Here is a 25,166-nt window from a genome sequence, read left to right as displayed (position 1 = left end):
CACTTGCATGGGATCCAGAATCATCTCCCAGGCCATCTCAGCAGGAATTTTTCCTGGGACCATAAGTGATGTCTGAAGCATGGTGTTTTGTGAGTCATCTTTGCAGCCTGGGACATCTTGATGATCAACCTGGTTGCTACCAGGGACAACAGGAAATGCTATCTATTCTGCTCTCGGGAGGGCCTCAGTCCAGGCTTCTAACTGATGCCTTCCACTTCAGCTGGAAATTGGCTTTCCTGTTGATTTTCCTCTTAACTTGATCATTCCACAAGTCATCCTCAAACTGGAAGTGAATCGGGCCAATCTCATCCTCATTGCCCTGACATGGCTGAGGTGGTGTTGATTTTCTGACCTTCTCATGCTGTTGATTCAGCCTCCTGTATCCCTTACTCTCCATCCTGATCCGCTCACGTAGAATCACGATCGCACTTTGTGTCCCTGCATCTCATGGTGTGGCTGCTCCATGGTTGAAAGAGGAGGAGGAGCGATGTTTGGCAAATGTTCGACAGATCCTACTTAGTAGTAGAAAGCCCTCTACCAGGATGACCTCTTCGGCAAAGTGGAAGCATTTTTCAGTGTGATTATTGGTCTGCTGAGTTCAGCCAATGCTGGCTAGTATCCAAGATATCTTGGAGTATTTTCTGATTTTTTAGTCGTCGGGCCTTACGCTTAGCCCATTGAGGGTGATCTCAATCTTCCATCCATCCCTTCATGGAAGTTTGGTGTTTTCCAATGCCATAGGTAGCAAGATCCTTGAAAGGTATCCTTAGTTCTCCATCTGTCGATGTGGGAGCCAGTTCCCTTGTGCAACCTTAACATAGTCTTAGTAGCTTTCATGGGACCTTTGTTTGAGCCTGTGGTATCCTGCCCCATTCTTTTCTTATGTCAAAAAAATGCATTCCTTGTGGCGATAACATTAGAGAGACGAGTGTGAGAGTTGCAGGCCTTGATCGCAGAGCCTCTTGCGTACAGTTCTCCAATGACAGTGACATTGCAGCTGCACCCAAAATTTTTGTTTCAAGTAGTCTCTCAGTTTCATTTAAACCAGGCTGTGTATTTGCCCGTGTTTTTTCTTGAGCTGCCCTCATTTCCAGAGGAGCAGGGTCTTCCACGCATTGGACATGAGACGATGTCTGGCCTTTTATCTGTACAGGACTAAACCCTTTTCGGCTTTGCCTCTTCTGTTTGTGTCATGACGGGACAGGCAATCTCCTCACTGATAATCTCTAAATGAGAAACTTTTTGCCTCCAGATTGCATATGAAACAGCATCAGCTACACCCCCTCTACAGGTGTGAGCTTATTCTTTGAGAGTGCAAGCTATGTCAATAGTATTCTTAAGTGACATCTCAATATTGGATATTTGCAGGGCTGTCACATGGTCATTGATACATACAATTACAATCTATTACACAATTACTGCAGCATCCAGAGCAGATGTAAACTTTGGGAAGGCAGTTCTTCACCCCTTGTTTAAGGAGATTCTGAGCCCCACCTCCTGCAGGTATTGCTTGTGAATCACCTAAAGTGGAGTACATGGCTGAATCTGCTTGAAGAAGAAGAAAGTTATTTACTGTAACTGGCTCTTCAAGCTGTGATGCTGATGTGTATTCCACAACCACCCTCTGTACACCTTCTGCATTTGAGTCTAGTCTCTGAGTGTCCGGTGCGAAGAAACTGAGGAGGTTGGAGCTGCGCTGTCTTATAAAGCCAGGGGAGTGTTTATGGCCACAAGGTGTAGTGCTGCCCTACTGTGGGTACTGTGAGGTAAAATTCTCCAGCTCCAGTGCCCTGGCTGCATGAATACCTCAGTGGAATACACACAATTTCTCAAAGAACCACAGTTACAGTAGGTAACCATTTCGTTTCTCTGACAAGTATGCCCCTCAAAATGTTACTGTCATGCTTCTCTATCATCCTAAACCTTTAGAGAATCTGGGTGACTAACAGGGCTCTTTTTTAGGGTACCATCTACTGCTGGGGACTTCACTTTTGAACATTATGCAGTGTGTTTTAAATGTTATTAACTGCATCAGTGATCTCTGGTATGTATGAGACACCATGTCTATGTCTTCCTTGTTTGTTAATGAAATGAGTGGGGTGTGGTCTATCACAAACTTGAAATTATCAAGACATTTCAAATACCTTGCTCACTTCTGCGGTGGCAGTTGGCTTGCTGTAAATATTGTTTACCTGCTGCGTCCTCAGGTCTTGGGAGCTGCTGGAAGTGGTTCGGGCTGAGGGACATACTGGCTGCCACTTTCAGCAGCTCCCGTTGGCCTGGAGCAGCGAACTGCGGCCAGTGGGAGCCGCGATTGATCGTACCTGCGGACGTGGCAGGTAAACAAACCGGCCTGGCCCGCCAGGGCCTTTTCCTGCACAAGTGGCATTCCAAGTTTGGGGAACACTGGTATGTTCTATACAATAATTAGATTTAACTAAACTAGCAACAAATATGTGCTCCTGGATCGCTATATTGGGTTAATATGGAGCCACAGACAGTCCTCTTAGACATTCCAGCCTATATTACTATCCAGGCAAACTGGTGATAATAGGTTATTAATACCAAAAATCACCAGACATTAGGTTCTTCCAGCCTCGAGGGGCCAGTCATTTACACAGGTCAGTGAATGCTCAGAACCTTACATCAAGGACAATGCTGTAGCCAATACTTTAGTAAACTAACTAAAGATTTATTAGCAGAATTCAAGTATGTATTCCAAAATGAATAGTGAGGATGTTAAATCTGTTATGTTGCCCAAATAGTTTTTGGGGCCTTAGTCCTTTCATTTAAAATTTCCCCTGTCAGAATTCACCAGTTCAGAGATGGGGTAACAAAGAGGTATCTGGGGCCTTTGTTCTCGCTTTTTATATCTTGACTCTTTTTGCTGAAAAAATGCATGCTGTGTTATGGGGTCAAGCCGTTCCATGGTGGATGTACTTTGCCATCAGTTCTTCATATGAATTGCAAATTTTTGCTTGAATCTTTTGCATATGTGCTGTTTGAGGTGTCTTTGGGAATGACATGCAGTGGCTCTTGTTTACAGTTCCTTTGTTATTCCCGAAGAGCTAACCTGAGGGCATTTCTCAGATTCACAACATGCTTGAGTTACAAACCTATAGCAAAATTTCATAATTCCACACGTCACTATACGCATTATAACCAGATAATAATACTCAGCAGATTAGAAATTTTCCAACGATACCTCACAAGGTATGCTTTGTACAAGATTTATCACAATTTTGTAGAAGTGTTGACCCATATTAGTGTAGATGATCGCCTTCCCCTTTATATATCATCACGGGGCATACCTGGAGATGGTGACATGAAGCCATCTGGAACAATATTTTATAGGCTTCCAATTTTCTGTGTGTAACTGGAGTAGCTCCCCACCTGGACCAGCTGGCATCTGCTGAAGTGACTGCAGACTTGGGAGCATAAAATGCCAGCACTGGGGATGTGGCCAGTAAAGTCTTTATACCCTCTAAAGCATGCTCCAGTACTTTATCCCAAAGCTGTTCAGTCTGTTTTAAGTATTTCATAAAAGGTTTGGCCTTTAGAGGACTGATTTGTTATGACTTGCTCCAAATTTTTATCATACTGAGGAATCACATCAATTCTGATGAATTTCTAGGTGATGGCATTTCAACTATAATTTTCACTTTTCTGAATCATTTCTCGGAACAAATCTATATGGTGTGGTGAAATTTTCTGCCCCCCGTAGGGTGGGGTTCTATGGGTCTGCCATGCTTTTATACTGAATCTATAAAATGTTCATTTTACTTGTGTCTAACAATTCCTACTTTTTACATAAACCATCTATATATGATGATTTTTCCAGTCTTTGTAATTTTCTGTTGCACAAATATTTGTTTTAAAGCCTGCCTGGAATACTGCATACTTTAGTCAAAGTTGTTTATCATTTGGTGTATGAGTCTCATTTTCTGGAAAGAAAATGCTGAGTCTGGTTAACGTGAGCAGTATGATTCATGCTACTTCAAATAATTTTGCATGCTAGGTATTTTATTTGTTTGGTGCCTGATGGTTGTTAGAGGCAAATTGCTTCTGCAGAAAAATGTTCACTTTTTTCTGTCTCTCTTTTTTTTTTTTTTTAACAGCAATGCTCCTATTTCACAAGCAATTTATAATAGAATATTTGTAGTAACCAATATGTTAATAATCATGCAGAGATGATGATCTAGGGGGAGTTAGACATTTTTCTATTTTAAGTAGTAATTTGTATAAAATGAACAAGATGAACTATTGCTTAGCACGCAAAAATTTAAACTAGTAAAGCATTGGCATTTAAAATTGATAAATATCTAAAGCTAATAGTATTCATTGCGTATTATCTAGTTCATCACACACTTTTTTTATTTAATGTTTACTATTTCTGAATGCACCAAGAGAGCTGCAATTCAGCATTAGTCATTGTTGAGCAAAGTGCAACTTTAAAATTTGTGTTTTTCTGATTTATACTAAAAGATAATACAAAATACATGTATTATATGTGGGGGAGGTTTCTTTCATTAGTTGCTAAATAAGCATAGACATTTTCAAATGCTTCAAATGTTGTGAGCTTTTAATATTGGGGTATCCTTGGTTTATTAATCACTGTCTTCAGATTAGGGTTTGAATGGCGTGTTTGGATATTTTTTTAGTCCAATACTATGGTTTGTCACACTTGGGACAGGTATCTAGTTAATGTTTTGTATGGTCAGTGATGGTCTTTCTGACTCTTTCCACACTTTGGCAGAGATTGACTTTTTAACTGTCTTTGATGTTGAGGCAACACTCAGGAGACTGTTCCTACTCAATGTTAATGTTATTTGTCAAACATCTGAGATTTAACTGAGAACCGCAAAGCCAAATTTTAAGGGTGGATACTGTAAATACTTGACTTCAGTGGAATATTCCTGGTGACAAGCACTATCTCTTTTGGTGTTTCCAGGATTGGGACTTCAATTTGTAAAGCTGGTATTAGCAAGTAGTAAATTTTTTAAAAGAATCACATCAATCCCACGTGCTTGATAAATCTGAGAATACAATGAACACAGAAAGATTAGAACATATCAGTACATAATTGTGTGAGGGATATTGCAGACTCTGGCTTCTTTTTGAAACTGCCTGAGCTTAAATTTAAAACATATGAGCGCAACGTCTTCACCTTCCATTCCCTCCCTCCCTCCTCTCACTTTTTTCCCACTCTCATCTAATCCTTCACTCATTCTCTATTCCTTTTCCACTTTCCCTCCTTGTTTATTCCATACCCCACTTTCATTATTGGTTCCTCTTTGCCATTTGCTTTCCCTCTCCATCCCACACTACGCCTCCCTCACTTCCACTGTGTGGGTGTGAATAAGATGGAAATGTAGGGGAGGGGGATAGAGCAGGGAGAAGCTCTTTCCCTGGACAGCATGAGCAAACAGAATCAGGGAGCCTTGGAACACCATCATTTGCCACCCCCACCATAAGCATTGGCAGGGGACAGAGAGATGAAGCTTTGGGAAGTCTCCCACAGGTCCCTCGTACTGAAATAATCAGGGTAAGGGATGGGACCCTGGATTGTCTCCTCCCGCTAAGCCAGCAGCACTGGAAATGACTGTAGTAAATGGAGCTCTGGAGCACTTTCCCACCCCTTTATGGTATTGCCTGGGAAGTGGCTGTTCTTATAGGGAGCCATGGAGCATCGTTCTCACTGTTGACCATTGCTACCAGTAGTGGCCAGAATAAGGGTGGAGCACTGTAATACCTTGCCACACCTCACACCCTCCAACCCCAACCAGCAACAGACTCGGGCAGCTGTTCTGCATGATGAGCACAGCCCTGTGTGTGGTGCCTGCAAGCCAAGAGACAGCCTTACAAAAGTATGGCTAAGTGGGGAAAGTCTGGTTCTTCCCTTGAATGAGTAGGTTAATTGAGCTTTTTATATGGTTAGTTTTCTCCTGAGATGAAGGTTTTAAAGGATGAGTGAGCATATGTGGGTTTCCAGGGTTCATTAGATCAATCATAGATTACTAAATTATGTGTTTCTGTTACATTTTAATTTGTTAGCAAAAGAAGTTATTGCCTGCATTGTGGTTTAGGGGTGGGAGGGTGTGAAGTGTCCTAAATAGCTCTGAACTTTTGCTTCATTGGGAACTACATCAGAGTTGCAGTGAACCATCAAATGCCAATTTCCTGAAAGCCTAAACTAAGCTGCTGCTTTACATTTTTCTTTCCTCACCACCCCATTCCTTTATTAGTACATGGAAGAACCTATTTAAAAGAAAAAAATCCACACTAATTGTCACTTAAATGGTTTATTAAATTAGTTAGTGCTTGTTACAGAAGTAGGCTACGTATGACACTGAGTGTTCTGGTTAAACTTGGAACTCATGTTGCTGCACAACAGAATACCAGAGAAGGGACGTGTGCCGCCACCTGCACTCCTTTTTTGTTTATGGTGTTGTGGCATTTGTTTCAAATGTCAATATACCCTAGTAGCTCTATTGATTCTTCCCACCAAATGATTGATTATATGAGATGCCGTTATTAAAGGTGGCAACAGTTACATGAAATTAGAGTAACCTGTTGTGAATTACTTGCTTTTAGTTTCTGTATTTCACAAATTTGAATTTTTATACACCTCTGCATGCGCTTGTCCTCCCTTCGCTAGGCATCTGAATGTGAGCTTCATTTTGTGCTTAAGAACTGGAGGGTTAAGGTCTTCAGAATTTCCTTTATTATGATTATTCTGCTGCCAGCACTTTCTCCTTAATTTTTCCCATTTTTTCTGTTTTCATCTGTTATACCACCTTGTCTCCATTTGGGATAGTAGGATGAGCTCCTCTAAGATTGTGGACTGCTTTTTGTTCTGTGATTCAACTAGCAGGGCCATACTAATCATGTTAATACCACAACTCAAATGTTTTACCTCTTCAATTGTGAGTTCCAAATATTTTGGTAATGAGTCTGGACATCCAGATTTATATGTCAGCTTCCTGCATGCCATCAATTTACTACACTGTGTCATTCTGATATCAGTTTTCCAAATAGTACTGCCAGCATTAGAAATGTTGATTTTGCTCATAAACAGATTGATAACTATAACAATGTACAAAATTATCCCTGATCTGTACTATGGTACGTTGTACTCTGGTTGTTGCATCCGACGAAGTGGGTATTCAACCACGAAAGCTCATGCTCCAATACGTCCGTTAGTCTATACGGTGCCACAGGACTCTTTGCTGCTTTTACAGATCCTGACTAACACGGCTACCCCTCTGAGACTGAGTGACATTTAACCATATAAAAGAAATATATGAATAAGCCCACTTTTAACCTGGCAACTTGCTTTCTGTAGATTGCACAGGGCTTCAGGTTTTGTTTTAATGTTGTGCTGGCAAATATTTTTAATGTAAAATGTCTAGCCAGTTCAAAAATGGGTTTATTTCAAACCTTTTTTTTCTTTTGCTTTGTAGGAAAAACATCAGATAGGGGTCCATTTCCACTATATGGCAGAGACCCAGGACTACCAGGTTGTCAAGTAAGTATGGTGATCATTGAAAAGAAGTTGAATTATCTTCATTCAGTAATTAGTTGAATTCACTTGAACATTTCAGGCTAATACACTTCTACCTGATATAACGCGACCTGATATAACAGGAATTTGCATATAATGCCGTAAAGCAGCACTCCAGGGGCGTGAGGCTGGGCACTGTGGCGGGTCAAAGCAAGTTTGATATAATGCGGTTTCACCTGTAACGCGGTAAGATTTTTTGGCTCCCAAGGACAGCGTTATATCAGGGTAGAGGTGTAGTTCTTACCTAAGACAGAAATGAATGTAAAGGTCTAATAGCATTGGCTTGAATTGTACTTTGTGAGAGCTAGTACTGTCCAACTGCCTCACAAACCTTTTGTGTGTATGTTTGAGATGAGTTTAGTGCTTGTGATCTGGAGACTCAAGTCCTTTATTTAACAAGAGAATGGATTTCACTCTCACTCTCACTCTCACTCTCACTCTCACTCACACACACACACACACACACACACACACACACTCACACACACACACACACACACACACACACACACTTGCTTCCCCCAATATACTCCATCCCTTTCCTAGATGGGATCATCTTGGACTGAGTCCTTTCAATTCTTGGCCTCCTTGCCAGCTGGTTTGATTGTTCACTGGGATTAGACTAAAGTAACCAGATATATTTCATATAGGCCACCAAACCATGAACTACTTAACTACTGACCTAGACTGGATTTGAATAGTAACCTGGAGGACTAAGTCCCTATATAAAAACCCCATCCCTTGAGCCTTTGGTTGCCCCTTCTCCTTCCTCCTGTGCCTTTGTGTATTCTTCTGCCAATGTGCTTTCATCCTGACCTGAAACTACTCACGTTTTCCAGTCTTGGACCAAGTTTTTCAAAAGTGGCTAGTGATTTTTGGGTGCTACTGTTTGGGAGATCTCCCACTTTAAATTTCAGAAAATGCTGATGGTTTACTACCTGAAAATAAGGACCCTTTAAGATCTTTCCAGGTCTGAACCCAGAAGCAGAGATACTCAAAATCGCTTGTCTGAAAATCTCAGCCATCTTTTTTCTTAAGCAGACAACTAGTCAGGCCAAATTGTCAGTGAGAGTAGAATGTGCACTGAGTCCACCAGATTAATTTTCATTTGTGACTCAAGCTATAATTTGAATTCAGTTTTCTAGAAGTGAAATGCTAGTAGTGTATATACACCTCTGCACTGATATAACATGAATTCAGATATAACATGGTAAAGCAGTGCTCCGGGGCAGGGGGGGCGGGGCTGCGCACTCCAGTGGGTCAAAGTAAGTTCGATATAACACGGTTTCACCTATAACACAGTAAGATTTTTTGGCTCCCGAGGACAGCATTATATCGAGGTAGAAGTGTAATACGCTGCACTAGCAAACTCTTCTATTTCTTCTGTTTAATGTTAATGCTCCTGAGGCAGATAATATTCTCAGATTTCTAAATTTTTTCACCAACATAATCCTGTGTTATATCTTATAATAAATGGTTTTAGTGTCAATATGTTCATCTTAGATTTAAAAAAAAAAATCCGTGTAGCTCATAGCCAGAACAATGTAAAGAACAAAATGTGTTAGTCCTTTTCTTAAAAGGAATGTAGTCTGCAAATGTTTGCGTTTTTTAAACTACACCTTGACAGTACTCCTGTGTTTATGGTGAAAACCAAATGTTATTTTGCCAAAATTGTTAAATAACTAGTGTATTACGTGTCTAGTGCTAGGAGAGAACTTCATTTGTGATTATTTATTTTCAGTGGGGAAAATATATTCTTATTTCCAGTAAACGTTCTAGTCACTTTGAACTAGTGTTTTCAGGAATGTCTAAGCTTGGAAAAACTTAGCTCTTGGGTTTGACACTTGTCCAAGTCTCCAAACAGTAGTTTGTAAGGCGTGAAAAGGCAGCACCATGTGGCAGTACTGATTTTAGCACTGCTTCTCCTATTAAGTAAGGGTCATCTTGATTCCTCTACTCCTTCTCTTCTCTGCAACACAGATGTTGCAAACAAAGACCCATTTGTATCTATACCGCGAAGCTCTTATTAATATTTAGTCTCCTAAAAAGTGACAATACCTATTTAAATGCAAGTTATGGACTTTATATGATTGCTGGTCTAGACAATGGTAGATTGTATTAGCGTTAGTGTTGTTCAAACAAGTCAGTACGTGCAATATTTAAATATAATAATTTAAGTTTGACATTATTTTGGAAGCAGGCTAATTTACTGATTACTTTCATTAGCGCTAATTTTTTATATTGCAGAACAGGTTTACAATCAAATTACATAAAACTGTTTTGTTCTGCAGTCGGAAGAAGTTAACTTGGCTTGTAGTTTCGCTTCAGAGAAATTGGTTTTATATGCCCACTTTTTAGTGACACCAGTTCTCCATTTTATTTTAATTTCTGTTGATTAAACTATTTTGAAGCCAAAAGCTTCTTTATTGTAATCTTTTTTTATTTTGTTTTGTTAAAAGATTTTCCTGGGATTTCCCAATCTCTTTATCTCCCTCCATCCCCATTTTAGAAGCTGTAAATAAAAGAGAAAAATAGCTTTTAGTAGATTAGGTTCCTCTGTCTTAGTTTTGATCCCAGTTGTGTTTTCTTGAAAGGTTTTTATTTTGTTTTCCCTCTACAAATACAAGATTTCTTAATGTTTACAAGGGGCTTAGAATTACGATACTATAAAATCTGTTGATTTAATTATTTTCAGTGAACTTCTGTGACAGACTACAACTTGTGCTTTAACTTAAATGTCTCTCTTCAAGATACATGGTACAATATTTCATGTTATAATTGATCAGCTTGCTGATTTAGATGTGGTGCTTTGTGACATGGATCTCTGCAGGGATCTGTTGGTAACTCAACATTGTGGGAAGTGATGTGGAAATGTGACGGGATTTTTATTTGACTTATTAGTTGAATTGGGACCTGAATGAGAATTTTCTAGCAGAAATATTAATGTGAAATGTGTAAAATCTTTAGTACCATTTTCAGGAGTGCCTCAGTTCCATTCTCAAAATAGACTTACGCACTTAAGTTCCTAAGTCTTAGTGAAAGTCAGTGGAACTTATGTCACTTAGGCTCTTTTGAAAATTTTACTGTAAATCTTCAGAGGCATGTTTCATTTATGTTCATAAAACTTTTAATGCAGTAAACTTTGTATGCTGAATGTTTAAAGCCATAGAGAACTATTAAGAAATAATTATAAATATATTGAAATTACTCAATAAGGAGCTTGAGTTTTCAAAGTTACTTTTAGCAAAAAGTTTTTAGGATGCTTTTCTGCTGCATCTTTGAGTATTAAGCTTGGGTCCAGTTACTCTGTTTTTTTAGCCCAGTCCTACAAAAACACTCGTAAGTAACTTTATTTATGTGAAGAGTTGTTTCATCTCAGTGGCTCCATTGATGTGTAAAATATTTACCTATGTATATGTTTGCAGTATCAGGCCCTTCATTTTTATCCTATATAGCATGAAGAATGCCAGTACTTAACAATGCCCTGTAGGCAGTTTTCCTGAATTATGGTGCAGCCTGCTATAGTTTTCCAATTTATCACAAAAACTATTTCCGCAAACCAAACAAGCTTTGTGTGTGGCTTCTGGTATTTTACCCCATAGCAAATTGATTTGTCCAAGTGTTTAGTGATCTGATTCTGCTTCCCTCCTTTTGGCTTCAATGTATGTTCCCTCCCTCCCTCTGGATCCTTGGTATGTCCTGCACCTTCCTGTCTCCTACAGCCAGGGCCGGTGCAAGGTTATTTTGTGCCCTAGGTGAAACTTCCATCTTGCGCCCCCCACAAAATCACATACATTATACACAATACACGGTCACAGAGTAACGTGTTATAATTTAGAATTTGTTTCCGTGCTTTAAGTTTAGCAAATGTAGAATCAAGTTCCTCCAAGTCAATGCTGTGAGCAATGTCATGTTCTAGTGACAAGGTAGATAGCCCAACAAGTCTTTGTTGCAACATTGATGTTCGCATGTATGTTTTTATCAACTTGAGCTTCCAGAAGCTTCGCTCACCACTGGCCACAGAAACTGGGAGAGTCAAGAGGATGCAAAGAGCAATAACTGTGTTAGGGACACTATCTGTCAGCTGGGGTCAGGGCTGTGGGGAGGATGGGGTCAGGGGGTTTCAAGCTCAGAGAGACTGGGCTCGGAGCTGAGGGTCAGGGCTGTGGGTGGGATGGGGTGACGGGGTTTCCAGCTCAGAGGGACTAGGCTCGGAGCTGGGGGTCAGGGCTGTGGGGAGGATGGGGTGAGGGAGTTTCCAGCTCAGCGGGACTGGGCTTGGAGCTGGGGGTCAGGGCTGTGGGGGGGATGGGGTCAGGGGGGTGCATGGGGTCACTGGGGCAGCTCAGCTCTGCAGGCTGCTGTTCTCTCCAGCCATCCAGGCACAAGGGGAGCAGCAGCAGGGATCAGCCAAGGACCAAGGGGGCAGGAGCACAGGCACCTGAAGCCAAGCTGTGGGGAAGCACTTGCTTACCTTGCCCAACGCATGAGCATCGGGGTCCCTCTTTCTTCCTCCACTCCACCAGACCACGGCTGAGGCTCTTTTCTTTTCCATGCCCCTCGCTGGGGCTGACGTGGAGGCTGAGCCAGGGGGCAGCCCCTGCTTTCCTCCAGAAGCCCTGGTGTCGCACTGCCCTCACAGGGCTCCTGCCACGTGCCCTAAGCAGAGCTGTGCAGCTCTGCCCAGCCGCCGGCGCCCCCGTCGGCAATGAGAAAAATGGCATAGGCTGGAGCCCCTGCTCTGGGAGGAAGAGAGATTCCCCTGGGTCAGCGCGCTGCGCGCAGCCCGAACCTCTGGGCTGCCGCGGCGGTGCCCTGACCCAGGGGGGGCCCTGGGCTGCTGGCTGCCGTGGCTGCGCCCTGACCCGGGGGGGGGGCCCTGGGCTGCCGGCGGCTGCTGTCGCCAGCAGCTCAGACTCCCTCTCTGTCCCAGCAGCAGTGGCTGCTCAACCATTTAAAATTAATTGAGGGCGCCGCTTTTTGGCGCCCCCAAATCTTGGCGCCCTAGGCAACCGCCTAGTCCACCTAAATGGTTGCACCAGCCCTGCCTACAGCTTCTCTTCTTTGAAAAATGCAAAACCTCAAGGAGACATCTAGTAAGATGGTTGAATTGAGCCGTCACCAAACCAGTGACTGTCATTGTTTTTTAGAAGAAATCTAGAAATTGTGATCTACTAATAGAATAAAGTGCTATGCTAGGCCACTTTATAAAAACACCATATTTTGGTTTCCCTTTAAATTGGGTTTATGTTTGTGTTTTTCTATGTGGAATCACACTATCAATTTAAGGGTTTTTTTAATTGTGAACCTTAAAGAGTGCTTTATTTTGAAATGAGTTCTTGTTAATAAGAGAAAGTGCCTGTTTTCATCAAGTTTATCTATGGTAAGACTGAAACTACATGTTCTGTTAGTGAAATGAGCAGAGATTACGTTTTACGTTTTGAATTGTGAATACATGCTGGATTTTAACTAGGGTCATGCAAGTATCTGGAGGTCAGTGTGTGCACATATATTTAACCATTCAGATTTTGGTTTTTATAATAAGCTATCAAATCTGCATTATCTTTAAAATGCATCCTAGGTAAATAGGGAGGGCATAAACAATGTAACTGTATGTTAAGGTTCACAGCTATGGTTGGATTAATTCTTAATTATATAGTAACATTTTGTACATATAGGAAAATAATATATTAAATGCTCGACTTCAGTAAATCCAGACAATCATGAAGGAATAATGGAACATAGTGTGGGATTTTTTGAAGTGTAGAAGTATATCCCTTTTATTCTGTATTGAATGCTATCCAGATTTTGAATTATTATCAAGATGTAAGAAAGTAGTTTTAAAAAACAAACAAACCTGAAGTATAATAAATAGTAGACAAGATCTGAACAGAATGAAGAGAAAAAATCAGCAATATTTCAGTTTAAAATGTAACATGTTTATGAACAGTTCAGTTATCTTGATATACTTAATAATTCTATAAATTGTACGTGCAGATGTGGACAAACATTCTAATTATTATAAGACACTAAGAGAATGAAATTGATAGCCATATAAATCTATGAAACAAGATTGTTGAAAGATACAATGATGTGGAAGCATCTACATGCTGTGATGGACTAATTACATTTTACTCAATCGGTGTAAAATATTGTATTGTAAAATATTTTATGCTGTAATGATAGATGGATTTTAACTTATTTGTGGCTGTTAGTATTTTGTAAGTATTGTGGCTATTGCTAATAATGCTGTTTGTTCCAGAAACTCTGTTTTGGATCAATAAAAAGAAAAGAAGAAAAAATCAATAGCAAAAATAACAGTATTTCCAGTAATATGCTACACCAGTTTCACTTTAATGACCCATCAGTTATGCTATTGCCATGAAGCTAATGTGAGGTGACTCATTTAGCAGCGTATTATTACATCATTTGAACATGATGTAAGGCACATCAGGCATTATTAAATTAGCCAGAGTTTTACAATATGTCTGTAACATTTTATGCACATTAATAGCATAGTTAGTGTTACTTATGGGAATTTATCTCAAGCAAATATATTTAAGGTAGATTTTTCATAGTTGTTGTTCTTTCTCACTTTTATTTTATTCCTATGGTGTAAATATTACTATACGGGGTTTGGGAATTTTTTTGTATAACAGGGATAGAATGTAAACTATAAGGGAATACTAGATGCAGACGCAGTGGTATGAGTGCTGCTTTGGAATATGTTTCATAAAATCACTTTAAATATGGCACTTATTTGGCTTGTCCCTTGAAGGAGAATTTAGCTGGCTTTTCATTCTCTGTAAAACTCAGATTGACCCAATGGATCATCCTCCAACCTTGCTACATTTTAATATGCAAACATCCTCTTCATCTGGATCCCAGTCATAAGGAGGTTGAAGTGTAAGCTCATGGTTCATTCAGGCTGGAGGATATTATAATTAAATAGAAAATAGAACATAAGCACAAGTTATTGGAGCCTATCCAGTCAGATTTTTCTTCTGTTCTCTATAGGAAATTCGTGGCCTCGCCGCTAACCAGGTCAGCACAATTCACTTCAGAATTTAATATGAGATTTTAAAAGGTTATATCTCATTGTCTAAAACTTTGATCAGAGCATTGAGAGTAAAATCCAGATATTGCATTATCCAGTTGCATTGACCTTCATGTTGTAAATGTCCCACAAAACAAACAAGTCACTTTTATTTTGTGCCACAGCTTTTAAAAAGAGAGTAAAAAGTAAAGAGAATATAAGAAAAATAGAAGTTATCGTATATACTCATTCATAAGCCAAATTTTTTTAGTGAAAAAGGGAAGCACCAGAGAAGGGGATCGGCTTATGAACAGGTATAGAGAGGGAGAGGTGGGATCACAGCCTCTCCCAGGAACAGAGGGAGCAAGGAGAGGAGCACAGCCAGCAGAGACCAAAGGGAAGAGGCGGGGCCAGAGTCTCTGCACTTCTGGCCACGCTGCTCTCCCCACAGCCTCTGAAGCAGCTGCAGCTCCACGTCTGGCAGGCTGCAGCCGTGCCACTCGGCCCTGCCCCCCAGAGCATGCTGTGGCTGCGCTGCCTGGGCTGCTGGAGCACACTGTGGTCGTGCCACCCGGCCCAGCCTGCTGGAATATGCTGCGGCTGTGCCGCCCAGTCTGCCCCACCAGAGGAGACTGCGGCCGCGCTGCCCAGCTTGCTGGAGCAGTTCCAGCCAGGTCAGAGACATCCTTCCCTGGCCCTCCCCAGATAAGGTGGGAAGGGATGGGATGGGGAGAGTGTGAGGCTCCTAGGCTAGGGGTGCTGTCAGGTGGAGGGTGGTCACAGGTATTACTCCCCTACTCCCAGCTTCTCTTCTCCGCTCCCCCCACCCCAAAAAAAAATGTCCTCACCAGTTGCTGTCCTGGCCCGTCAGGATAAGCATTTGGTGCTCCAGGGCACTTTGTTTACTTAGGTTTACCTCCGTGCCTGCGGACGCTCAAGGTAAACAAACCATCTCTGCCCACCAGCTGCTTATCCTGATGGCCCAGGAGCCAAAGTTTGCCCTGAATTATAGAGTTGGCTTATGAACAGGTTATAAAAATTTTCCATTTTTACTTATCAATCGGGGGGAGGGGTCGGCTTATAAACGAACCGGCTTATGATCGAATATATACGGTAATTTGTGTCAATGTCTTGGGCAGTTTGTCAGTTTAATTACTTTGGCAGCAGCAATTCAGATTTGATTGCAAAAGTAGATTGCTTTGCATAGTCGGTATTTTGCCTCTTTCAAAACTTCACTGGAATTTTTGTTAGCGGAGCAGGCAGAGTGCAGATCTTGGAAGCATTCCTACCTAAGTTTTGCTCAAGTGTTGTGGGAACTCCTTTATACCAGGGGGGATGGAGGAGGAAAAAATCAATATGTACAACTACATCACCAATCTTCTGTTGGGTGGAAAGGAAAATAAGACTGAAAGAAAGAGTGAAGAAGCTAGGAAACAATAGTCTTGGAAGTGAGAAAAGATCTGAGAAAGCAGCCTCCTCAGAGGGACACAGTTTCTACATCCTTTCCCCCAGTTCAGTTTTCTATCCCCTATGATAAGTTTATAGTTAGTTCATTGAAAAATGAAGTTTGGGGTTGACCAAAACAATCTGTAAATTTGGCAAATAGTTTTGGATTAAAAAAAGAAAGGGAAAACTTTCTAAAAGTCTAAGTTTTTCATTCTTTGAGTAGTGTCGCTGTGGGTGCTTCACTGTGGGTGTGTCTGTGTCCCTGCACTGCTGATCAGAGAACTTTGGTAGCAGTGTCCATTGGGCCTGCACATGTGCTGTCTCTCCTCGTGCTGTGCCAGGAGACTAGCCAGCATGCACGGGTATTGGTCCTCTCTTCCTTTTCAACCAACCCTGGCTAGAGATGGAGCCCTTAACTGTCCTTTAGGAGATGCAGCAAAGAGTCCTGTGGCACCTTATAGACTAACAGACATATTGGAGCATGAGCTTTCGTGGGTGAATACCCACTTCGTCAAGTCTCCTTTTCAGTTGTTAATTTTCAGCTTTTAGAAACCCTTTAGCCACTTTTTGACTTTTATTTGGCTAGGCCTTGAGAGCAACAACAAAAAGAAGAAAGAAAAGACTTTTTCTTGTGTTGACCCTCATTGGAGAGGACCCACCCGGACAAGGATATGCCCTGTTCTCCAGACTTCAAGAAGTTTCGCACTTGCAGCAAGGGGATTCCGGTTGCGGACAAGCACTCCCAGTGCATACACTGCCTTGGCAAGTGACACATCCAACAGTAGTGTTCCCTCTGCCAGCAGCTCTGACAGAGATCCTGCAAGGATAGAGCACCCCACCAGAAAATCATCTTTATGGAGGAGGCTCTCTGACCTCAGCCCTTTGCCGGGTGTGTCTCTTCCCCTTAACCTTCAACTTTGCAGATTCCTCTCACACATCAAAAAAGAGAGTAGGAAGTCCTCTCAGCGAGCCCAGGGATAGCTAAAGGCAATCACCATCTTGCTCGGTATCCTCAGGACCACCAGCACTGAGATCATCCAGCATCTACGTCTCATGGCGACCGTCAGTGTTTGGTACTGTTACTAGGCCCACAGAACCTTTGGTGACGGGCACTGAATCTTCGGCAAAAAAAGACAAGGGCAAACGCTCTAAGACGCTCCTGTTATGCAAGCTGTCATTGGTACTGCCAGCGGCATCGCCCCATCCCTCACAGAGTGATACAGGTGAGGTCCCCAGCACTGCCACTGACACTGGGATGCTCAGTACCAGCAGAATCCCATCAAACCAGTGTCTGTGTTGGAATCCCAACTCTGTCCCCCTCGGTACAGGGATCATGGCACCTAGCCATTGCCGATCAGAGTATTTCCCCACAATCATGCCATGCCCTTCCGATGTTGTGTGAGGGATCAGACAGCGAACCGGACTGGGTTTCTCTGTATTCCTCTCAATCTCCATATGGGACCTAATATCAACAGCATTCAGGAATGGACCACCAGATGGCACCGCCATCATCTTTGTATAGGCACCAGTGGGAACCTCCACCAGGCCCTATGCCAGCACAGTGGCCATACTGGGACCCCTCTGTGGCGCACTGCCAGCCTTCCTTGAGGCACCGAGCATCGCCTGAGAACCTCCCAGGCATGCCCCCTTGACTACAGCATCACACGTCTCAGAACCCCAAGAAGTGGAGAAGCAACTGTTGGACACAGAGGAGGTGGTCACACTCAAGGCCATATACTCTTCCTCACCGGATGAAGTGATCATGCCATCACCACCAAGGATGATTTCTGCTTGTTCCAAGAGCTGGCAAAGAGAGTGGCAGACACCCTTCACATACCATTGGAGAAGGTTAAAGATACACACTGCCAGCTTATAAATATTGTCCATGTCTCAACTACTTCCAAAATTGCCCTCCCAATCAATGAGGCCATCCTAGACTCACCTACGATAGTGTGGCAAACCCCAACTTTGGTGGCCCCAACATGCAAGTGGGTGGACAAAAAATATTTTGTTCACACAAATGAATCAGAGTTTCTATTTACCTGCCCAATTCATTTCACTGTGAACTCACGTGGCCGACAATACCACTCTAAGATGACACCCTACAAAAGAGATTGGAAGTGTTTTGATCTCTTTGGTAGGAAGGCACAGGGCCGGCGCTTGCATTTAGGCGGCTTAGGGAAAGCCTAGGGGATTACTACTTGGGAGTCCTATACGGTGGGCACCCATAGGGACACTACTTGAAGAAGAAGTTGTTACTCATCTTGTGCAATAAAGATGATTCTTTGATATGTGTCCCTGTATGAGTGCTCCACTACCCATTGTCCTCCCTTCTACCTCAGAGTTCTTGCTCTGACTCTGTAGTAGAAAAGGAACTGAGGATGGTTAGCCCACGAGTGCTGGCGAGCCTTCTGGTACAACACAAGGAGAGACAGCGCATGTGCAGGCTCAACAGACACTATTATCGAAGTTCTCCGATCAGCAGTGCAAGGATGCAGACGCACCTATAATGGAGCACGCATAAGGGGACACATCTCAAAGAACAGTTGTTGCTGCACAAGGCGAGTAACTTTTTTTTCTTTTGATATTTTAGAAATAAAACATTTTGACTTCATTTCAAAATGATATTTTGTTCAGTAATTTAGATATATTTTAAAAATGTGAGAGGCAGAAAATAAAAAATAAAACAAAAATTGTTTTGAGTAGAACAAAAACATTTAGCTTGACCTGACAGAAATGTTTTGGATTTTTCTGCTTCAGTTACCAAACTGAAAAATTACTACTTCACTCAGCTCTAGTAGTCAGTACTTTTTGTAAAAATAACTATTCATGAAGAATTGCTAAGGAAATAATTGGAAAATTTGGAATTATGCTATTTGGCTTACTTATCTTAACATCATTCTTTGTTTATTAAGGAAATTAACTAAACAGTTTTTTGAAATACTGTCAATTTATTTTTGAAAAGTCAGGCTGAACTAGAGAGGATCAGTGTAGTGGAGGAATGATCCTCTAGAGGATAACTATGAGAAATAACACAAGCTCAAAGAAAACTTGCAATAAAAACTATATTTTTTCCCACAGAAATACAAAATTAGTAGATAAACAGAATGCAGACAATACATAGATTTTAATAAAATATTAGATACATAGTGTGTTTCATGATACCTTATCCTCAAACTAATTCAGGCTGGCTTGGTTTTATACATTGTCATAAAACTAAAAACTATTGAAAAATTGAGGAACAAGAGAACAATGAGAAACAAGAAATACTGTTTCAAACTATGAGATTTTATGGAGTTCTCCAGTAATTTGTTGAGTCTAGTTTTGGTATTTTTTAAAGAACTGGAAGAAAGAGTAAGCAGTATGTTAATGAAATTTGGAGATAATATGAAAATTGGGAAGTGAGAACACAGAAATTGTTAGAAATAGAGCCAGAAAATTTAGTGAGATTTACTCTCATAAATGGCAAATGCAAAATGATATGTTTGAGAAAACCATTATCTGAAACATACATGCTTTATAACTTGAAGAAATATGAGAAGCAGAAAAAGTGAAAGATGGAGGTGATTGTGGACAGCAAGTTAGGTCTAATTTTTGCCATATTGACTAGCAGCAAAGGTGATGCTCAAAAATGAACTAATGATAGGAGGGAAGAAAATTAGCAACACACCTCTGTTTAAAATGTGCTTATGGACAATTTTATTGCTCTGATATAATTCAGTCTTCTTTAAACTTGTATGTGAACTTCTGAAAAAGTTGTTATAGGCTATTTCTATACTACTACTTACGTTGGTATAATTTATGCCACACCTCTGAGTGACGTAAGTTACATCGACCTAATGGCCAATGTGGACAGCACTATGTTGGCGAGGGAGCATCTCCCACCATCATAGCTGATGCTTTTTATTGGGGGGGGTGGTTTAATTAAGTTAGAGCTCTCTCCCGTCGGCTTAGAGTGACTACACTAGAGAGCTTACAGCAGTGCAGCTGCATAGCCTTAGTCTGCATAGGCACAGACATCATGTAACAAGGGCAGAGGGGTTATAATCCTATATGGCTTTGGCACAGCTACACCTGAAATACTTTGTTCTTTCTTGGGCATCTCGTTACATTGACATAAGGACTACTGTACCAGAACACACTAGTGTTTGTCTGATCCAGTATTCTTTGACTAGAGCAGTGGTGGGCAACCTGCGGCCTGTGGCTCATCAGAGTAATCCGCTGGCTGGCTGACGGACAGTTTGTTTACATTTGCACAGCTGCTTGCAGCTCCCAGTGGCCGTAGTTCACCGTTCTCAGACAATGGGGGCTGCGGGAAATAGTAGCCAGCACTTCCCTGTGGCCCACGTGTATCTGGGTGACACCCACTAGGCAAGATGCTTCCAGTCTCAATAGCTGGTTGTGAAGGGCCTATTCAGGGAAATGAGCCATCAGGGAAAACAGTAGGCCCTAGGAGAAGCTTATCCCCCACTTGGTAAACCTTCCTGTGGATATTTCGACCAGCCAGTAAGCAATGGCTGCTATGACTCTGCAAGGCCATGTGATAGACCACATGTCTCTGGACTCCATTCTGGGTACCTGTATTTTTTCACAAACTGAGCTGGGAACTGTTTTTGAAGAAAGGGTTCCTGCCATATGGTAAAGCTATATAAGGCAGGGAGTGACATCATCTGTTGTTCTTAACTCCCCCACAACTAAACACCTAAGAGAAACTCTGAAAGAAAAGGACTTGAAATGGGGGTGGGGAGCCCACGCTGCAAATCCCAGTGCAGTACAGTGTGCCTGTAAGTGAAATGTCTGGGAAAAAATCTCAGTTTGGTTTAACACAAGCATATTGTGCATATTCCTCTCCACGTTGAGGGAGAGGCGAACTGGGTAATAAATTCATACTGGTCAAGACTTCGATCGGGGAAGGATGGTACAGCTCTGGTGTCCTATGTTGCGGGGCTTGGGGTTATTTTGGCTGTAGCCTCTCTGTTGTTGGTTCATGCAATGGCTGGTCAGCCTGCATTTAACTGCAGCTGAGTGTGTCCCTGCCTGTGTGAATACTGGTGGAAGTGTAGGACTGGAAGCAATCTATAGCTTGTCACAGCAACATAGTGCTGAAAGGGAGCTCAGACCGGTGAGTCAGAGGGCTAAATGGCACCCTGTGGGGAACTCATCACAAGTACCCAGTCTACCTTCTCTATAACATTGATTATTTTATGTACCTCTGTCATGTATTCCTTCTTAATTATTTTCTCCCTATACAGTCCAAAATTTTTCAGTCTTTCCTCATAAGGAATTCTGTCCAGTCCTGTAATCCTTTGCATTGCCTGTCTCTGACCTCCTCCAATCTCTGCTGTGTCTTTATTAAGAGAGGTGACCAGAACGTCATTCCAGGTGAAAGGCATCCCATCAGTTCATATGGCATTATAGTATTATCAGAAAGATAAACTGTAATGAGTCGAAAGAGAGGCAACAAAAGCAAATAGTGGAACTGAAAAGTGACTGAAAAGAGATTAAACCATTGGAAACAAATTTTAGTCAGGGCACCAAACTGTTCCTTCGACTTCTGTTTAAGATTAATCATGAAAAAATTATATGGAGCATACATTGAACCTGTCTCTGCCTGTTCAAAACAGATGCTGTTAAGTCAGACAAATGTTGACACTGTGATTCAGCATGTGCTAACTTAACCTACATGCTCTGGGAATGCTCCTGTACCCAGATATTTTGGGCAGAACTTAATTGTAGACTTAAATTTTTTCTTATAAAATACAATTATGTTACAAGCTAAACATATAATTTTAAACATAATAGACATTAACTGAAAGCTAAATAAATCTGAAAAAATTTGGCAGAGCACTAATAATTGCTAAAAGACTAGCACTACAAAAATGGAAAACCAAAAAACGACCAACAATTGAAACTGTACAATTGTGCTGTGGTGTCTAAGAAGTGGACTTCCCATGTAGATTGGTCCAGGATGAGGTTGATGGTGGGGTGGAAGCTGTTGAAATCGTGGACACTACGGTACAAATAAATGATGGTCACATTAAAACCACCCTATACCGAAAACCCACCGACCATTATGCCTATCTTCATGCCTCCAGCTTCGATCCTGGACACACCACACAATCCATCTACAGCCAAGCACTGAGATACAACCGCATTTGCTCCAACCCCTCAGACAGAGACCAACACCTACAAGATCTTCAGCAAGCATTCTCAAAACTATGATACTTGCACGAGGAAATGAGGAAACAAATAAACAGAGCCAGACTTGTACCCAGAAGCCTCCTGATGCAAGGCAAGCCCAAGAAAGAAACCAACTGAACTCCACTGTCCATCGCCTACAGTCCTCAGCTTAAACCTCTCCAACATATCATCAGTGATCTACAACCCATTCTGGACAATGATCCCTCGCTTTCACAGACATTGGGAGGCAGGCCAGTCCTAGCCCACAGACAACCCGCCAACCTTAAGCATATTCTCACCAGCAACCACACACCACACTATAGCAACTCTTAACTCAGGAACCAATCCATGCAACAAACCTCGATGCCAGTTCTGTCCACTTATCTGCACCAGCAACACCATCGCAGGACCTAACCGTATCAGCTACATCATCACCAGTTCATTCACTTGCACATCCACCAATGTTATATACGCCATCATGTGCCAGCAATGTCCCTTTGCTATGTACATCAGCCAAACTGGACAGTCCCTACGTAAAAGGATAAATGGACACAAGTGAGATATTAGGAATGGCAATATACAAAAACCTGTAGGAGAACACTTCAACCTTCCTGGCCACACAATAGCAGATTTTAAGGTAGCCATCCTACAGCAAAAAAACTTCAGGGCCAGATTTCAAAGAGAAATTGCTGAGCTTCAGTTCATTTGCAAATTTGATACCATCAGCTCAGGATTAAACAAAGACTGAATGGCTAGCCAACTACAAAAGCAGTTTCTCCTCCCTTGGTGTTCACACCTCAACTAGAAGAGGGCCTCATCCTCCCTGATTCAACTAACCTTGTTATCTCCAGACTGATTCTGGCCTGCATATTTATACCTACCTCTGGAAATTTCCATTACATGCATCTGACGAAGTTGGTATTCACCCACGAAAGCTTATGCTCCAATACATCTGTTAGTCTATACGGTGCCACAGTACTCTGTTACTGTTTGTAAACTGTGTAATAAAATATAAATCAATTATTTGTATCCATTCATATTTTATGTAATTAAATATTTAAAGTATAACTAAGGTTAAGTAGCAACTGATTAATATATTGTGAGAAGCTTGCGTATTATGAGAATTTTATGTATATCGTGTGTGTGTGTGTGTGTGTGTGTGTGTGTGTGTGTGTATTTATGTGTGTAAGTAAAGTTACTGGGGGGGAAATGCTAAATACTTATAGCCCCCGCATCCTGACCCCACTCCCCAGCAAGAGTGCTTGGGGATGGGGGCTGCAGGCGGAAAGGGTAGGGAGGGCCCCCACTTGCTCTGCTCCAGGGCCCCACAAAACGGTAATCTGCTTCTGAATAGGGAGGGGGAGGAATTGTGTGAAGTGGTACAAAGGGGCATTCATAGGAGTACTGGGAAGAAATGAAGAGGAAAAACTCAGCATGTTCATCAGTCTGGTATACTGTATGACCTAAGTCAACCGGTCCTGCACATCTCTAATTTCTTGAATAAATCCCAATACTAAGACCACCAATAACACAATGGGTTCTCTTAAGTAAAATCTAAATCTAAATACACAATAAACGAACTTGGGAAATATCTGAGATAAAGTATAATATACACACTGCAAAAATGAATAGGTATACACACCCTTTATATTATACACAGAAAATTATATATATGTATATATACTTTATGTGTATGTACTATATATATATATATAATATGTATATGTACTTTAAAGGCTACCTGTATCTCCAGACTTTTTTTATTTCAATTTTTTCAAAGTGAATTCAGTGCCAGAGAAAGATACTAATCTATGACAGCATTGGACACTTTATCCATAGGGAAGGTATTAGATAATCAGCAGTGTGGTGAGTTTCCCCACCCATCCTTGCCTCAGCAGTATGTCTTAACTTTGGATGGACCTCTTCTAAATGTTCCATGTTTTCTTCATTGATGATTTTGCTAACTCTACAATCAGTGCTAGTTACAATGTTTTATGTGTTATGTGGCAATAGAATTTGATTGAGACCACAAAATCTGTTTAAATTCAAGCCAATTTTGAGTAACAGAAGTACTCAAATAAATAAATAGAACCCCCAAGAGTTGTACATTTGTGCATGTGTGTTTAAAAAAAAACTAATATAACTTTAAAAGCTGATAAATTAATTTTGTTTTGTAAATTTTTGCCTTTTAATCCTCTCTTGGCTGACACCTTCTATATAAAGTGTCAGGCCAAAGCACAGTGTTACAGGTATGATGTAAATCCCTGAAAAACGGGTTTTATAATGGAAAGTCTGAGACAACATTAAGTGAAGCGGTGATTCTGGCTTCTGTCATATGATACTTCTTAATAAAGGTTTATGTATTTTAGGCCCCTCTGAATCTGGAAACCAAGTTTTATTTTGCTTTATATTATGCATGCTGTTAATCGTCTCTTGATTGTGACTTAAAGGATCATTCTTCTGCCAATAGCACAAAAATAGCTCTTGTTTTTCAGCTGAGATAGAGTCCACTCATAGGCATAACATTTTAGAAAGTAAAGATGTACTTGCTCAGAGGCAAGGCCTTTCTGAAGCAAGAGGTGACCACCTGAAGTTAATCAGGGAAGACATCCCTGAGAGGAGTGGGTAGCAGGTGTGATAAATTAGGCATAGTGGAGAGAGGACTGCTATTTATAAAAGGGGAGCACTTCTGTGAGAAAAATCATTTTGAATGTCTTAAGGAAAGAGGCAGACAAAAAATAAATAACTTGTTTCTTTTCTCACCTTTTCTTTAGATGGGGTTGAAGCATTTGAAAGCTTTTCTGAATGCAGTATTGTCATCTTTGAATTTATGGCTGTGCTTAGTTGGAGATTGGTTATGAATATTCCATAAACAAATGTAAGCTTGATGGTATGATAGATTACAGAAGGCTGTATAACAGGAAGTAAGAGCCCTGTCAG

The 25,166-nt window shown here is 41.3% G+C and overlaps 1 protein-coding gene across 11 annotated transcripts in view; it reads left to right on the top strand.

Moving 5' to 3' along the window:
• The window catches only part of TCF12 (transcription factor 12), a 322,968-nt gene that overhangs the window by 207,702 nt on the left and 90,100 nt on the right, over window positions 1-25,166 (top strand). For 6 of the 11 annotated variants that reach the window (XM_050967948.1, XM_050967942.1, XM_050967951.1 and 3 more), the window contains one exon: window positions 7,464-7,528. In XM_050967948.1, the coding sequence (XP_050823905.1) occupies window positions 7,464-7,528 (65 nt within the window). Of the gene's footprint in view, window positions 1-7,463; window positions 7,529-14,581; window positions 14,609-25,166 lie in introns of all 11 variants that reach the window. The other 5 variants (XM_050967941.1, XM_050967940.1, XM_050967943.1 and 2 more) reach the window with 1 other exon arrangement.

The sequence above is a fragment of the Gopherus flavomarginatus genome, chromosome 9, assembly GCF_025201925.1.
Source record: "Gopherus flavomarginatus isolate rGopFla2 chromosome 9, rGopFla2.mat.asm, whole genome shotgun sequence".
In the NCBI taxonomy this organism is placed as follows: Eukaryota; Metazoa; Chordata; order Testudines; family Testudinidae; genus Gopherus; species Gopherus flavomarginatus.
This window is presented reverse-complemented; position numbering and strand designations above follow the sequence as displayed.